The sequence below is a fragment of the Corapipo altera genome, unplaced genomic scaffold, assembly GCF_003945725.1.
Source record: "Corapipo altera isolate COAL_440 unplaced genomic scaffold, ASM394572v1 239, whole genome shotgun sequence".
NCBI classification, from domain to species: domain Eukaryota; kingdom Metazoa; phylum Chordata; class Aves; order Passeriformes; family Pipridae; genus Corapipo; species Corapipo altera.
In genome coordinates this window covers 1,800,063-1,818,449 of record NW_020884938.1, presented here as the reverse complement: position 1 = coordinate 1,818,449, position 18,387 = coordinate 1,800,063, and the positions used below count along the sequence as shown (strand labels likewise).

At 41.9% G+C, this 18,387-nt stretch overlaps 1 protein-coding gene across 2 annotated transcripts in view; it reads right to left on the bottom strand.

Moving 5' to 3' along the window:
• Positions 1-10,676: 10,676 nt before the first annotated feature.
• SULT4A1 (sulfotransferase family 4A member 1) overlaps positions 10,677-18,387 on the bottom strand; it is a 26,089-nt gene continuing 18,378 nt past the window's right edge. Inside the window, exons 5-8 of one of the 2 annotated variants that reach the window (XR_003530527.1) lie at positions 16,199-16,293; positions 14,574-14,788; positions 12,779-12,908; positions 10,677-11,202 (exon numbers count right to left, since the gene is read on the bottom strand). Coding sequence is in view for 1 of the 2 variants with exons in the window: in XM_027660831.1 (XP_027516632.1) it covers positions 11,090-11,202; positions 14,650-14,788; positions 16,199-16,293 (347 nt within the window). In the remaining variant the exon portion in view is untranslated. The remainder of the gene's footprint in view (positions 11,203-12,778; positions 12,909-14,573; positions 14,789-16,198; positions 16,294-18,387) is intronic. The other variant, XM_027660831.1, reaches the window with a different exon arrangement.

Below are 18,387 nucleotides of genomic sequence, written 5' to 3'. Positions count from 1 at the left end.
AGATCTGGGAACACGTTATAATTGGAAACAGTGAACCTGGGGGGACGTCAGAGCAGAAGTGGGACAGTGCTCCAAAGGAGGCATCTCTCCCAAGTTTCAGTGGACTCCAGAGAAGGGAAGAAAACAAAGACCCTGCTTCCTCACATACAAGCAGGAGCAACGAGAGCTGGGTGAAAGGAGTCCCTTCCACCCTCTTTTCCAGAGGCTAGAGTGGTACATTAACTCCTTTACCCAGTGACACAGAACTATACCTAGAAATGTTCTGGCCATTATCTTGAAGGCTATGCACATTAAAGCACTCTAAAAATATTTAAAAACACCCCCTTTCAGCCAAGAAATCCTCCTATTTAATTAAGCAACACAGTTGCTTAGATGTTTATCTTGACTTTTAAGGCTTTGCAGGAGAAAAATGCATATACCAGACACAAGCTCATTACACTAATTATTGTTTTATCAAGAGCTATTGTTAATTTTCCTCAGCAAGAAATCTGAGGCAAACTACACTAAGCACAAACAGAAAATGGGAAAATAACAATCAGACATAGCCCTGCCACCCCTGGAGCTTATTCAGGTACAATGAGGCATTTGTCTTGGCCTGTGTGGAATGGGTTTTAAGTGCCAATAAAATAAGGGTGAGCCAGGTGATGGTGCCATCACCCAGTCTCTTCCATACTGTTTTATTGTCATTAGTCACAAAAATGTTTTCAAATATTGCCAGTCTTATGCGCTGGATCACAGGTTAGTTCTCTTAACACTTCTGAAGTTAACCCAGCCAGACTTCAAAGGAAATAATGCAAGACCCTGTTCCCTCTATTACAAGTGTAATTTAAAGAAATCAGAAACTTGAGGTTTCCCCAAACTGAGTGGCAGTGAGAGACTGGCACATATCAGAGAGAGGAGGAGACATGTTGTAATCAGCTGCTCCTTGCTCCTGCCATTCCACTACCACCAGAAAGACTCAGTCAATTCTCTGAAAAGGGAGATGAGAGGTGGAAAAAAAAGCAGATGTTGCACAGCCAAGGTAAAAACTGCAGGACAAGAGCAAGAGTCACTAGTCATCTAGCAAAAATACAGCATTTTTACACATGTAGAAAAGCCCTGCTGCCTCCCACCCTGCCCTAAACAACACCATCCAAAATGAATAAACCAACAAAACCAGGACAGTTTAAGTTGTCATTATCTAGCTCAGTACTTTGGACTGTTAGGGAGAATGAAAGAGGAAGGGAGCGAAGACAACATCTAGCAACTTAAGCAATCTTCATGTTATCAAACAAACCAAGTAGCTGTGATTAGAGCACCCCCACTGCTCAAAGTGCAGCACGAGAGGTGTGTGCTGGGTGCTGCACCTTCATCCTCTGCACGCTCAAATCGTTGCAATCATCTCCCACTGGATTTTCACCCACGTTTGGGTCACACAGCCTCCTGGGCACGTTTCAGGAGTTAATTGATAAGGAACCATTCCCAAGAGGCAGCCATCCCGTTTCAGAGGGTCAGAAGTGTTTGACAGTCTGGAAGGGGCCCTGTTGTGCCAGTTCCCCTCAGTGCCCAGGGACAGTCACGAGCACACTCAACCTCCCAGCTCAGCCCATCTACAGCAGCAACCCCTGGCAGATGTCCTGGTTCTGCAGACATTCATTAAGAGAAATCAACCTCCAAGCATTCTTCCTCCACCACTGAGGTGGAAAGCAACATTTTCCTTCCTCATGTGATTCATGGTTAAGTGCCATCATCTCCACAGTCACTTGGCTCAGATATTTGCAGTATAAGTGGGCTCTCTAAAAAACAGGAGCAGGGAGGGTCCAAGAACTCTAAGGAAGAGGTTCTGCCTGCAAGATCTACCCCATCATAAACTCAGACACACAATAACAATATAATAACAAACAAACACCAGATTATGCTGCTGTTGCCTCCTCAGGCACAAGAAAACTATCTCAGGTACTGGGGGCTGACACTGGAGAGGCTGAACCAGCACGAGCCAGAGGGAAAATCCCAGGCCTTTCAATACCACTCAGCCCTTTTTACAACATCAACAGACACATTTTAACCAATCTGTTTACAAAAGGATGCTCAAACAACTAAGGCAGCATTGTAGCTCAGTAATTAGGCTACAACAAGAACATCCTGCTGCGGATCAAGTCATTAGCAGAGCTTTCTCTGACTTCAGAAAAATCAGAATGGAGCTCCAAAATACTCCTACAAAAATCAACTGGTATTTTTCTGGACTCTACACATTTTCTGGTGGAAGTATATGTGTTTTTCTCACGGTTTGCCTTTCTCACAGACCCTTCAGAAACAGTCCATATTCCACAAGAAGTCAAACTTTACTGGTACAGAGCAAACAAATTTAAAGTCTCATCCAATACCCAGTCTGGTTCTCTTCTCATTTACATTGCCATTATACCTGCAAAATATCAGTGCATGGATCAGGAATAACTCACCTGCACTGAATAGCTCTTGATTTATATGTCACCTGGAATTCACACCAGTGCATAAAGAGTCACAAATCAGATCCATTGCTTATATTTTTGAGTACATTCCTACTAGTATTAGGGCAAGATCCTCAGTTATCATAAATCAGAATAGCTGTGCTTGCTTTCCTATCTTAAGAAGAATTACAGCATTTATAGACACTGAGGGATTCGGCTCTCATTTGAATAATTTAATTGATAAGAGTTTCCCCAAGTGTCCATATAGCAAGTACCTGCAGCTGAGGCAGGTTTCACTATAGTTACAAGATGGATGGATCTTGCAAATGCTGTATTTCTGATCAGTTCAGATAAAAAGGTAGAAGAGAGTTTCTAACTAACAGAATAATGAGGAACTCTTACAGTGTTCCAGTTAGAAGCACGGGATCACAGCCTTTTCTTTTCTTGGAAGAATAAACAAAGCTTTAGAATAGAAAACCTTTTCTATTTGTTCCTGAAAGTTTCAGAATTTTTTATTGTGTTAAGCAAGACAGATAGAAAGTTCCATCTTCATTTTCTTTCTATTTTTTTTTAAGCCTAACACATTTTATTTTATGCAACCTAGAGTAAAAGGACCGCTGTAACCTTGTCCTTTTTTAAATTTTATTTCCCTTGAAAGACTGTTAGCCTCTGAAATTGTTGGAGAACAATTAAGGCTGTGAAATCCCCCTTACAGATCGAATTTGTGGCTCTGGCACAATTTGTTGTTCCCATGATGAGGTTGTAGCAAGCAGAGCCACATCAGACTAAGTTCCTGTGTGATCTGAAATGGGCTACCAGAAGCTTCCACAGTGGGTGGGTGGACCTAGACTGGCTGCCAGCTGATCTCCCACCCTCTCCTCAACAAGATGGAGGAAAAACTTAAGTGGAAAAGCTCAGGGACTGAGATAAAGACAAGAAAAATCACTCTCCAATTACCATCACAGGCAAGATAAAATCAATAGGGGAAAAATTAATTTAATCGACTGCCAATAAGAGATTGAATAGAATGGTGAGAAACAGAGACAAAAACCTTAAAAAACCTCCTCAATACTCCTCCCTGACTCCACTTGACTTCAATTCCCAGCTCTTTTACTCCCTCCTCCAGAGCAGAGCAGGGGGAAGTTGCAGCCAGCCCATAACAGCTCCTCTCTGACAGCCCTTCATCCTCACACTTTTCTCCTTCCCACCAGCTACAACCTTCTCAAACAGCTCCTGCCAGGAGCTGCCCCAGCCTGGGGCCTCCAGAGGCTGCAGCTCCTGGTTACCTGCTCTGAGGTGAGTTCCCCAGGGGGCTGCAGGGGGGATATATGGTCCTCTTCATGAGACTGTACCTGCTTTGCTACAATCTCAGCGTCCTCCAGGGGAATCTCTGCTTCAGTGCCCAGAGCACCACCACCTCTTCCTCTCTGACTTTGGTGCCTGCAGGACAGTTTCTCACACAGCTTTATTTCCCTTCCTTCCTTCCTTTTCCTTCCTTCTCCTTCCTTCCTTTTCTTTCTTTCCTTCCTTTTACTTCCTTCCTTCCTTTTCCTTCCTTCTCCTTCCTTCCTTTTCTTTCCTTCCTTCCTTTTACTTCCTTCCCCTTCCTTCCTTTTCTTTCCTTCCTTCCTTTTACTTCCTTCCTTCCTTTTCTTTCCTTCTCCTTCCTTCCTTCCTTCTTTCCTTTTCCTTTTCCTTCCTTCCTTCTTTCCTTTTCCTTCCTTCCTTTTCCTTCCTTCCTTTTCCTTCCTTTTCCTTCCTTCCTTTTCCTTCCTTCATTCCTTTTCCTTTCTTTTCCTTCCTTCTCCTTCCTTCCTTCTTTCCTTTTCCTTCCTTCCTTCCTTTCTTTCTTTCTTCCTTCCTTTTCCTTCCTTCCTTCCCCCCTCTCTCTCAACACAGCTGTGCTGCTTGCTTGCTTTTTTTTTTTATCCTAAATATGCTTTCACAGGTGTTCCAGAGCTACTGGGCTCACCTGTGCCCTGCAGTGGAGCCCTGGAAGCAGCTGTGTCTGGCTGTGTCCAGCCCCTGCCCTCTCCTCACAGAGGCTGTCCCTGCCCCCCACCACTAGGAACACCCACAGGTGCCACAAACACACAGGGCAGGTCACCCTGAAACCCAAACGATGGGGGAAGCAGAGGTTCCTTCCTGGAGCTCTGTCTCCCAGGCCTGCAGCACCTTTGCCCGTGTTTATCAGCCAGGGGAAAAATTCTGGCGTGCAAAAAAAAAAAATCACAGACCACCCACTGTAAAAATGGTGTCTTCTCATTGCCTTCCTTTTGTCACCTCCCTGACTCCAGCTGTGAAATCTTTAATCAGCATGCTCTCAGTCTGCTACTTGTCCCTCTTTCCAGGCTCATTCTAGAATTACCAACTACTTGCAGCCAGCCTTTGCCCCGCTCAGAGCATGGCCAAGGAAGTTTTCTCCTTGCTTCACACAATCCAGGCAAAACAGTAGTAGCACTTGCTTTATGGAACACCCAAAATGGAAGCAAATAAACATGAAAGCTCTCCCTAGAAAGAATGAACAATCCCACAGATCCTGTGTTCTCTCTGTCCCTGTGTGACAGAGCTTTCTGGATTCCAGCACGGGACAAAACCCCTCCAAGAGCTCTGCCCACTGAAAGGTCTGATGTCATATAAGTGGCTGTGCACATTCACTCATTCCTGTGTTTACCAAACAGGGGGGTACAGCTGGAAATAAACCTCCAACCAACCAGGCAGGGCCCTTGCACCCCTCTAATAATGGCAATAACCTTCTTGCTCCACCAGATGATTCAGCAAACATGGAAATTTCTACTCCAAGACCCAATTCTGATGAGTAGTGCAAAAGACTGAAATAACCTAGAGGATGTGTGGTTTATATTCAAGAAAAATAAAATTTTGTATATTATGAACTTAGGGACTGTGTCCCAAAGGCAGAAATTGTCCCAAAGTTAAAGCCAACCTACAATACATCAAATAAAGGAGTTTAACAATAAAAAGGCTGCCTTCTATACTGCCCTGAACTTCCAGCCATTCAAGTGGGGAACTGGGATCACCCAAAGCCCAGCACTGGTGGTCTTTTTGTCAATTCCAAAGGACTACATAGCTTACTGCAGTCCAACATGAAAAAAGGGCCTTATTCTATGTCTGCCCCTAAGCTTTGATGTATTTTTTTTAATAAAATGAAGATTTGTTGGAAATTATAGACATTTTCTGGGAAAAAACACAGTTTCTTGCAGGATCCAGACAGCCCAGCACACATTCAATAATGCTGTTTTCAAACATCCATGAACAAGTTAAGTATTTCAGCAGTTCCTGACACAGATTAATGACCTACAGGGCACATCAAAACTTTGATTGCCACAAATGTTTGCTTGTGTAACTTACCTTTCATGTGGTCCCTTTGAATTCAGTGATAGTGTTCATTCAGAGACAACGACTTGGGCAGAAATATATAGTAGGATTGCAGGGATGTAATGGCTGCACAGAGCAACACAGTTATTGCTTGAAAAAGAATAGTTTGGAAATTACTTCTTCATGTAAAGGCTTCATGTAAATTGCTGCAGATTATTGAGTAAAAAAGAGTGACCAAATGATCCACAGTTGGTTAAAACCCAAATGTTTACAGCTTGAATTCACCTACATCATATATTTGTTTATATTCCTTTTCATCCTGTTTGGAGTACATAGGCTTACACAGATCTTTAATACTAAAACCAAAGTCAGAACCAGTTTTAGTCTCTAATCTCACTGGTATTTACTGAGGGAACATGTCCAAAAGGGTCTGGCTGTCAAGAGAGACCAACCCCTAAGCTGAAGCAGAGTGGTTAAAGAACTGGATCTGGAAACTCACCATGGATCTTCCTTTGTGGGCTTAAATCCTACCAGCTATGGATTGGTGGCAATCCCAGGTACTGAAAGTCTGCAGCATTTCCAGGATTATCTCAGTAGAGTTAGAGCTGCCTGTTAGGGGGGAATTGCAGCACCAGAAACAATTAGGGGACACAAGCAAACAAGAATGGTACCTGGCAAAAGTTGTTGTTTTCTTTAGAAATAAAAGAGTGTCTTCCCCCTGGAGCTTCAAATCTAAATGTTTCCCTTGTTCTAATTGGTTCTGAGACCTTGGATCTCTCACATATTTTATGGGAGACTCTTTTCCAAAGCCACGAGAAAGCAGATGTAAGGCCTGGGAGGGCTGAAGTCTCAGCACACTGTTACAGCAGCTGTGTTACTGTTATCTGCATGGCAGGATTAAATTGTCATCTTGCCTTCAGTGCTGGCAAAAGCTGGGTGTGTGACAGAGATGGTGACAGTGGATTTAACTGTCTGGGTGGCAGGTATTTTGAATATCACTCGTACCACACACATCAAGCAAGTCAGGCATATTAGTGGCTGTGATTGGGATCAGTGTGAGCAGTCAGCTGCCATTGCTTCACCATTCTTTCTGCATCCTGCTTGCTGTCACACAGCATGTCTCACTGCAGCACTGCCTCCTGCAGAACAATATTCCTCCCAAAGGCAGGTTTTAGTTAACACACTCCATGTGGCAGTATGGAGCTCTCTCTCCTTCTTGCTGAAGGACACGATTCCACCTTTACAGACAATCTTTCACAGGTGAAATCTGTGAAAGAAAATCCATAGAAGAGCTCCAACAAGGAGCTGGGAGGACACCTCCAAGCCAGGGCAGCACCTGAGGACGTGCTTTGGCTCTTTGCAGCTGCAGTTCACAAACCAGCCCGTTTTCTGAAGCCACCATCCCTGTCAGTGTGAGTCAGTGTGAATCACAGCAGCTGGGGAGCCAGCACACATTGGCCTTTGCTGCCTCTCCTCCACGGTGGCCATTCCTGGCACAGGGGCAGTGTGGACAGCTGGAGGTGGCAGCTCCTAAAACTGCTCCAGTGTGCACAGCCAGGGCTCCAGCAGAGGTTGTTGTGTGGCTTTACAATTCTGCCCATTGATGAAGTGGCAAAATCCAGAACAGTGGTGCTGGCACAGCGCAGCTCGCCAAAACAGCCTCATGGAGGTTCCTGCATCAGCAGGGAGCACAAAGGCTTCTCCTTTCTGTTCTCTGTTCAGTTGGTGCAAACAGCTTCACTCTTCCTGAAACCAATTTATGGTCCTGAGCTGCTAATAGGAATTCCCACATGTAATAGGAATTCCCGTGTGTAATAGTGATTCCCACATGTTGGGGTTCTAAAGCACAAAGACTTGCCCAGTGTTTCTGTGAACTTCTCTCCCATTCAGTTTGGAAGCCCACACAGCTCAGATGCTTCCAGAAGGACACTGGATGTTGAATGCACCCAAGTATGACTCAAGCCTGAGAGCTGTAAGGGGCTGTTGTTCCAGTCTGCTTGTAGGATTTGTCATCACTCTCTCATCTTTTAAAGGGCTGGGTTTTATGCTGATAGACCAGAGCTGCGTGGCATCAGCGTTCTTGACTTTCTTGCCACTCTCTGAAGATAAACCAGCAGTTTCTACTCGGGCTATGACTTGGCACTTGAGGTCTAAGCCTCATTATGCCAAAATCTGGGTATGCTTTATTTTTAAAAGAAGATGCTCATTTTTGCAGACTCTCTTTCCACTGTCAGAACAAAGCTGATTATTGGTTGCACTTATTTCTGTTCTGTGTGATACACACCATGACAGGCAGCAGAAAATACTCATCTGCATATGGTTTATGATTCAAACACTAGAGGACACCAGTCTGCAGATCCTGTAGTGAAGAAATCAGATGGATTTTGTAGTGAGGTTACACATCACCATTGCTGTACTGTGTCCTTCCTACAAATGTGGTCACTGGGCTTGGGAGTTTTTTTGTTAATATTATTTGATTCAGCTGAATCTCTGTTTAGCCTTTTTCTTTTGACTGAAGCAGCAAATGTGGTTCCTTAATCCTCCCTTTAAACCTTTGCTGGTAGCTACTAAGTGCTGTTATTTATAGCCCAGGCATGACTGAATGGCCCATAATAATGGTGACTCAAGCCTATAAATCTTTATAATTATTGCCAGAACTACTAGAGCCATGTTGTGTCATGAAGCTTGTACAAAATGCAGAGAATCTTTAGTGGTTACTCATTAGCCTTCTTGTCTTTCCTCTTTCCTGCCCAACTTCACTGCAATGAACACCTGAACCTTTTGTATACAAAACTGTGCAAAGATTTCTTGCCTAGATTAGTTGAGGGGAGGAAAAAAGATAATTCTCTTGGTTTACTGCCATTTTTGTTCTTCACTTGCAGTGCATTTGTACCAAAGAGGATTTCTCTCCAGAGACAATTTGGGGCACAGGGCCAAGGGGTGTCTGTGTTTGGTGACATTTGGCCAAGTCCTGAAAGTTCAAGTTGTCAAAAGAGGGAGGGACTTACCACCTATGGATTTAAATAGAAAAACTGAAATGTCAAGGACCAGAGACCCAAAGGTGGAATTTCAGCACAGCTTATGTGGGAATGGGCTTTGACCAGACTTTGTTAGGTTGTCACACTAACTACTGCTCTTTATGACCAGAAAACAGGGGTTTGGCCAAACCAGCTGTGCCCCCTTCAGCCTGGTAGCTGGTGACCCTCTGCAGAGGCTCAGCTTGGAAACAACCTGTGAAGAGATTTGGCTCTTAAAAATGTGGCTGTGGAACATTCTTGGCTTTGGAGGCTGGGGCTGGACATCATCCACAGCAAAGGAGAGTGGCTGTGCCTGGGAACCAGAGCAGGATTCCCTGCTCTCTCCAGAAACACGAGAAGCCCTTTAGGCAGTCAGTAAGGTTGTATTGCTCATGCATCTCCAGGATTAAGTGATTTAAGCAGACTTTTGGTGCTAATGAAATTTTCTTCTGACTCTAATCCGCAGGAACCATGAGGGGATTTTGTCTTCCCCTGTAGCAAGAGGGAATTCTTCTACTCCTGTGTTCTTGCAGCTTGCTGTAGTTTGGGGGTATTTGTGTCCTGCACAGGAGTTTGTTATGAGGTGCTGTCAGACACAGCTCATGGGTCAGGGGCTTATCTGACCCAGTTTCTGTGGTTCTTCTGTCTCCAGGGAGGAGTTGTGGGTAGGAGAGAGGATCCAAGGCTCTCACAAAGACCACCTGGCCCTGAGCAGGTGTAGAAAACAAGCAACCACAAGGCATGGAACACATCTTTTATTCAGTAAGCAAGCAAGCACAGAAGTATAATGTGTAGTGCTTAATATTCATACAGTACTAAAAATATAAAAATAGAAATAAAATTTCACTGAAAGCATTTTCACTCACAAATATACAAGGAAAAGTGCTGTCAAGCCACATCATGCTACACCACTTGCCAGTTGTTGAACTGACAGTTTCCCAACAGAACTGAAACACTAAAAGCTAGTCCCTTCCTCACGGTTTTTTGGTGAGCCTGAACATTAGACTAGCAAAAACGGGCCTCCTGCAGCTGAGAACCTAAAAAGCATGGATGTCATTACATAATGGAACAAACAAAATAATTTGGGAGATTGTATAGTGATAGTAGCCTGCTTCAGGCCGTTTGTGTACCTGTCATGGAGATCAAAAAGAAAAGATACAGAAAGAAACTTGAATCCTGATTATAATCCAGACCAGTCATGGCTAACAATTCCTGGAACTGTGTTCTGCACGGATATTTGTGCAATACTCCCACCTGCTGGCACATCCACCAACTCTCTTCCTCGGATGCTGCAGTTCCCTCTGCCTGCTTTACACTGGCACAGAGATTCACCTTCCCCTTGGGGCTGGTGGAGTCCAGGAGCACCAGCCATAAACAGAGCTAAGTGCCCTCACCTTTTAGTGGAACCAGAGGCTACCCAGCACCTCAGCTTCTCTCTTCCAGCAGGAGAAATTCTCTGCTCCTAATGGGAGAAATCCAGATCTACACAGGAAAGCGATACGGGTCAGAGACTGATCCTTCCAGAAAGCCCCTGCACCAGATGCCTTGATTTTAAGCCCAGCTTTGTGGGACTGAACTAGACTTGAGGGCTTAAGGATCTGCATCCATGGGGGAGCCAGCTGTGAGCTGCCATCCATGAAAGCCGGGGTGGGTTCTGGGATCAGGCTAACAGGCACAGCTGCACATCACAACAAGCCCTGTCCTGCAGAATATGCCAGTGCACAGAAAACCTACTCAGATCACACAGATAAGGGTGTGCAGAACCTAATGTGAACCCCCCTTGGATCAGTTACTATTTTGGGATGGGATTTATTTATACTTGCTATACCTGCTATAAAAATAAATGTGACAATTAACCCCTGAGATCGTTCTAACAGAATATTTTGGCCTGTTACTCGTTTCCCTCAGAAATCATTATTATTTTTTTTTTATTTGGTCTATGGACATTTATTTAGGTTCTAGTGACAAGCTTTTATAAAACACATTAAATAATCAATGTGGGGCTGAAAAGGTGTACATTTTAGTTGCATATATGGTACATACCTTATACGTATATAATACATTCCGTAACAGCTGAATGTTCTAGTATTGCCTGGGAAGTTCTTGCATGTGGACACAGGATTTAAATACCAGAAGATAAACAGCTGCTTAGGATCAAAGATAAATTGTATCTGATATGGTTTACTTGGATTGTTTTTTTCTTTCTTTAAATTTTATTACACATAATAGCTACAGTAGTTTGTCCAGCAGGTAATAAACGAATGCATAAAGCACTTCTAGCTATATCTGGATATCATAGGCATGCATTTTTTATAAATAAAAATCGAATGTGAGGTCACATTTTCCCATCTTCTGTTTATAAACTAAGTCAAATTTCTCATTCATTGAAACAGTGAAGATGTCTTTCCATAGCCCAACTCGTCCTGAAACACAGAGAAGGAACACAAGTCAGAGAGTGGATGTAACAGGACCCCGAATATCTACAGTCTAATTGTGCACCAAGTATCATCTGGGAGATTCTAATCAGTCTTAGCCTTGGCTTTCATTGAAAGCTTAATGAGACCTAAGGCTGTTCATTGTCTTACCCAATTATCCTGCTATAACCCCTTAAATAAATACCATACCCCTCATCATCTGCACCAGCCCGGCCTTATACAGGAATAACTCAGTTCTGTGTGAGCCTTAATCAGAAATGAACACAGAGCTGAGGCTGGGTATTCATTTAAAGGTGGATTTCTGGTTTCTGTGCAAACTGTGCCTGTTGAATAATTCCAACAGCTAATAATACATTTCTAAATCACTGTGCCTCCAGCACACACTGGTTAGGGAAGCATCCAAAAGGTACACGGAATGTGGAGTATTAAACTGATTACTGAAGTATGGTATTTTCATTGCTAATTTCTATTATTTTCTGTCTAGAGGTAAGTTAAACAGATGAATTTACATTCCTCCATATGGAGAGGTTGGTTTGTTAAATATCAGTGCCTACTTCCTATCTATGAAAGACAACAGGTGCCACACACCAAGTTTGTGCCACTTAAATTTTAATTTTGAACAACAGGAAGCTTTGGGTGGATGCAACATGGACACTGAACTCCTTCCTTGTACAAAGTATTTATCCACTCTGCTGGACCCAAACATTAACACAACCAGGTGACACTCCTGACCCCTCAACAACTGTTCCAGTGCAGTGCAAAATTTATTTAACTCAAAGTCAGCCAGGGTTACTTATGGCTGAATAAGCCCCATGGAGTAACCAGACTGAGAGGCCCAATTCTTGTCTCATTTATGCTGGATATAAAGACAAAATCCAGGCTTGTTCAACTGGAATAAATGAAAGGAGAATTGGGACTGTGCTACCAGAGAGTTTAATCATAACAGCAAGAACAAAGCTACATGCAGGGAGCTTAATTATGCACTTGATGCATAAGAAGAATACCCATTTAATTTAATTACCATTGCTTTTATGCAGCAACTTTATAATTGAGTCCAGAGACAAAACTGTCTGAAACATCTACATATTACATGTTAACATGACATGTGGCAATGGCTGTTTTATGAAACCAGGACTTTTCTTTAACTCCTGTAGGTTTGATAATATCCTGGTTTTGTTTCAGGATCCAAAGATCCAAATATCCTGAAACTGAAAATGCCATTTACTGTTTTCACCAAATTTCTCCTGTATTCAAAAAAAAGAAAAACATTAAGAAAATGCTTGCAAGCATAAACATCTCATTCGGACTTAAATTTTGCTCTGGCAACTATAACTGCATAAAGTACAGCATGAAAAATGAAACTTTAAACAATTATAACAATAAAATACTTTCTTCCTCTGCTGGGTAAAGAAATACCTTCTATTTCTGAATCTCCCTAACAACACGTACAGACAAATGACAAGTTTTACAAAGGACACACACAGTGGATTATTTGCAACATCTTTCGTTTTGTTTTGCTTTTTTTTTACCATATGAAGTGATAGCTTGTCAAAAAGTCACCCACCTGGTTTCTGATTTGAACCATGCAACTGCGTAAATTAGGATGTGATAAGAGTCAAATACAAGTAACATATCTAATCACTGCTCTGCTTTCACAGCAGTTCAGGGTTATCTTCAGAGTAAAGATCAATGTGCTAAAAGAAAAAAAAATATGAAGAACTAAAATAAAGCAAAATAATAAAGTAAATGTAACTAATGACAAATTAAAAATATCTGAAACAAATTACAACAAGCTGTCATGTTATTGCCACCGTTCTTTGTCACGGAAACAAACAGAGAGGGAACAAAGCACTGCTAATGAAGCTACATTCTGAAGTAACAAAATATTGTAAAAGCCAGGGACAGCAAAGAAAAGAAATTCAAAATAAGGATATTTTTACTGAAAAGCACACAGTGAACAAATGACAAAATATTACATTAATTGCTGTAGCTCCCTTCCTCCTCTCTGGCAAAATAAAGCTTGCTCAGATACAAGCAGGGAGGTGTGAGGAATGGTTTTTGTCCAAGTAAGACACTGGGAAATGTTTGTGCCAACACACAAACGGGACAAGTTACTCTGACAGAGAGTCTGAGCTGAGTAACTGGTGAAGGACTCCACAAGAAAGACACAAAGGTAGTACAGAATCCTAGAGAACCTCCTTTCATGGGAAAGCAAACTTGCCCTCAGACAAATCTGAGTGTTGGTAAAATTACAGTTTGGCTTTTGTAAGGTGTGTGATTTCAGTGGGTTTTTAATAGAACTACACAATGCAAACAAAATGCACGATAAAGGGATAAATAACTGGCTAGTGCAGGATCAGCAGTCAAGAGGGGCTGATGATACTTGGTATTTTTTATGAGAGTTTTGATATTAAGTATAAAAATTACAGCTGATAAGATCTGCAGGTCACACGAAGGTTGGTAGAAGGAGGTGGTGTGGAAATGGCTCCTACAGGCAGAAATCTGAGAGCAAAGCCCTGGGTAAGGGATAATAACCTGGACATTAATTCCTCTGAAAGACTGTGGTCAGGATAGACACATGGTGTCTGATGCTGATGCAAAAAGTGCTAACGTGGCTATGGATGGACAAAGAAGGGAGAGTTCCAAATAAAACTGGGTTAAACTAGTGTATGAAGTGATTTTATGTTTGGACAAGGCAGATGTGAGGCTGACATAGGAACTGACCATCTTGATCTTATTCCCTCATTTCTAAAAAAAGGCCTTGAGTGCTATAAAACAATCTACAGGAAATAATTAGAGGGAGCCTAAGTTCACTCTTTTATCCTTCTCAAAGACAACTGAGGAAGGACTTGATTTCATGACACTATCAAAGGCCAGATGTATCAACAGATCAAATGGAACCTTCAGGTTCCTAAAGAAAGGTCTCACCAGAATAAACACTTGGAAGCTGAACACACCTTGAACAGCTGAGGTAGGCACTGAAAAGGAAAAGCTCGTAAGGGAAGGGAATCTACAGCTCCTGGTGATTTTAGAAACTAAAATTAGGAATATCTGCTATTCCAGAAAACCTGATATACTTAAAAAACAAGGGTTTAGGCCAGGACACACTGCATGGAATTGCATGGGCTTTGGCATGGCAAAGGTCAGAAGGGGCAGTGCATATTCACATCACAGTGGGAATATACACTGTTAACCTTGGATTTTTTCACCCTTTTCAGTCACTCCCACCTCACTTTATTTCCAACCAAACTAACCCCCAAGTTGCACTCAGAGGCAGTTACCTCCCACCATTTTCACAGTAATATTTACAGCATCATTTATATCATTTACAGCAATATTTCACCAACATCTTAACCCACGCTGGAGGTCACTGAGTTGTGCAGTTGCTTCTTGCAACTTCTCCAGGAAGGGTTTTACTGTGGGTTTTGAACATACCCCTGCCAACAGGAAGAGCTTCTGCGTTACAGCACTGGTCAATGAGCTGATGGCAGTGTTCCACCATGGATTCCAGCTGGGCTTTGTCATAAGAAACTCCTAAGAACCTCACCAGCTGCTCAACCATCGTTGCAAGGTCCTGTAAGAGAATATTTAAACCCCAGTTTACTTTAAATATTTTAAATTATTTTTTTTTCCTCAGTGAGTTTAAATATTTCAAGGTGAGTTTTATCCCGACGAGCACGAAAAACACGAGTGCAGAAGTTGTAGAAACAGCACTGCCTCGGAATTTTTGCCACCTTCACATTTGCTGGAAACAAACACATTCCAAGGAATGAGGGTGAAACAGGTTGGCAGAGACCACAGCCTTCAAACATGGAACTTCTTCAAATATTAGAATGGGGAATTCAAAGTGACTGTGACGCTTCCCACTTCAGAGAACCGCACCCTTAACTGATCACTTTGGAATTCCAAAGTGCTTTTTGGAGGAATTACAAACTGCTCTGATTTTGATCTTGGTAAAATAAATGATCACAAAAGTTAGAACATCCCTTCTTTCACTGCCAGCTTCTGGGGCTGCACTCATGGAGATGGAAAGGATCTAGTGGGGTGGCCTCTGGGAATTAATTTGCATTAATCAGTCATTCATTTGCACCTCTAGAATTCCAGGGTTCCTTAGTAAGAGTAAGACTTCTGGAGCTGCAAGGACAAAATAGTAATATTTATCAGGAAGCACCAGCTTCCAGCAGTATCCAGCAGTGAGCACAGCTGGGAATATATAATCATTCAAAACCACAGATTTGAAATAATTCTGACTAAACTTTACATACTCTCATTTTATTAGTTTATTTATTTATTTCAGCACCCCACTCCATCAGAAGTATAATTTACCCAGCTTTCTGGATTTCTGCCCTGACTTTGCCTCTTTACAGCGTGGGTTTTCCCTATATTTCCATTAGTTTTCCAGCCAAATAAACATCTTGAAATATTTTCCTTAATCCTCAAAAATATCACACTGCAATAAGAAATGGAAATCAACGTTCTGTGTGGTATTTCCACTAGATTTCTGATTAAATTGGATTTATTAGCCAGCATACTGTAAGGACCCAATATTATGTTCACCTTATGCTACGTGATCACATCTAATTGTTTTCAACAGTTTCACAGAAAGCAGTAAGAACAAAATAATCTGAATAAATGCCAAATATACAGGAAAAAATACAGATTATATAATTTTTTTCCCCCCCACTTATACAGCACATACAGCAAGACATTTCTTTTAATGAATGCTCAGGGCTGAGTGTAGCAAGTGCTGAACAGTTTCACTTCACTGCCTTCTCTGCAAGTAGTTTGGTGCCTGTGGGTGAGTCAGACTCCTGAGTAAATTAATATGTATATGAAGAAGCTACTGAATGCCAGTGCTTTAAAAATGGCATCAGACTTAGAGAGTCCCAATTATGGACAGAAGAAGCAGATTTTGTGCTTTATAAATTTTAAACACTGGGGTGCTAAATGTAATTAAAATATCATTTTGTTATGTCTAACCTACCTTGTGCATATCTTCATACTTGAGAAAAAGTACATTGGCATCCATGTGATGTTCCCAAAACTCTTGCACGTGTTCAAACCACGAACCATATCCTACTACAAAGACATTATGATTGGCATGAGGAAAATTAACACTTTTGTTATTAAGAATTTTCAAAAAGGAAAAAAAAAAAACAAAAGGAGAAAAATAAATCAACTGGAGTGGTTCATAGCAGTGTCCAGTTATGACCCATTGCCATGTACAGCAAGGAACTTTATTTAAAAAGAGTTTTTCTATCAGTTTGGAATTTTCAAAAGCACTGACTTAGCGTGAGGATAAAACATTCAGCTGGAAACGCCACCATATTTCGTGATGAACCTCTTGGAGCTCAGTATTAATAACAGAAATTGAGCCAAAATAAAGATTACACAGATAGCCTTGCAGAAGGCAAACTTCCAGTGGCTCCAAGCTGCATGAATTCCTGCACTGAACATATCCCACTGCAGCTTCCTTCACTTGTAAGCTTGACACAGCACTCATGGCGAGTTCCAGAGGGCATCCACTAACTGCTAACAACCACTTAGACTTTCTTAAACAAGCACTAAGGACACAGACCCATAAAAATGCTTTGTGATCATTCCCAAAAACACACGATGGACTGACAGAATTATTTATCACTACATGTTCTGGACTGACAGAATTATTTATCACTACATGTTCTGACCCTCTACTACAGCCTGGGACTTATTCTCCTCTACTGTTATTTTCTGAACACTTCCACACAACTTCTGTAGAACAGTTTTATTTACAGTGTTATTGGTTCTCTCAATTACACAATAAATTCAGATTACTGATGCCCACGAGGTGCTGAGTGCTCCCCAAAATCTGGGAGGGCTCCTGCTCCCAGCACTGCTGAGGTTACTGGAAGCCTTGACCTTCACCCCAACATTTCACCCATTTTTTTTCCCACTTCTCTGATTAACTCCACACTTGCACTGATTTGAGCCAATTTATGTGTGCCTTCCAGAGGCTCAGTCACTGGCAGTTGGTACTTACAACCTAGAGAATGCCTTTGTTGCCAATATTATTAGAAAGACAACCCATTCTACGTATTTCTTTGTTACCAATGATAAATTTCTGCAAAGTACCTCATATAATCAAGGCGGGAGTTAAGCAAATATGATAAGCAGTCTTTCACATTCTTTCCCAGTATTTTTTTTTTTTGGATAATTTTATCTTTTCAGCATATAGAAAAAATAATAATAAAAAAAAACTTTTTAGGCTTGTATTTTCAAGCCACCTTTTTCCCTTTTAAAAAGAATTGTTTAACTCTGGTCACTGGAACACTGATGTGTTGACCTCATGTGTGAATTTCTTAACTGGAAGAACAAAAATGGAATTTTTCCAGTGCCTTTATAAAAATTGAAAATGAGTCAGCTGATAAAAATTCTTTCCCTAGGAAACTGAACCTCTTTGCCCATTGAAAGTGTTCCAGTCACCAGAATTCTGCTGCATTGCTTCCACGAGATGCAAACATTTAGTTAAATGCTAAATTTACTGTATTACAAGGACTCCATTTGCACAATCATGGCCACAGAACATGCTGTGATGTTTTACTGGCTCTGGGAGGTTGTGATAAATCAGCTGCTACAGGATGAAGGTATAAATAACTCCTGGGATTCTTACATGCAAAAGAGCACCCAAGCTTTCCCCTGTCTTAGAAGACCTTCTAATGTGTTTTTCTTACATCTCTGGTCTAGAAGTTCCTCATCACGGGCTACAGGCAAACATTCCATTTTTAGGGATTGTAAAGGAAAAAAACGAAGGTGGGTTAGAATGAGAGGAGAGCATTAAGCCTCCTCTGCAGGAGAAAGGTTTTTAAGGCCTGTTAAATACCCTCCAGGCTTGACTTTTTTCCTCCCCTTTACTATTATAAAGCTCCTTCAGCATCAACTCCTCCAAACCCCAGGCTGAAGAACAGTTTGCTGCTCTGGACCTGGAGGAGACCCTGCTCTCAGTGCACAGGGTGAATTCTTAGTGTCACATTAAGAAGGGTTTGCAGAGAAACAAAAGGCAGTAGAATTTTTGTCTTTGCCACACTTTCCAGCTGGGAAATCCACTGGCAAAAAGCCAAAGCCCTACTCAAGGCAGTGCAGCCTGAGTGGGACCACAGTGCCCTGAGCAAACTTTACAGGGAGTTCTTATAAAGC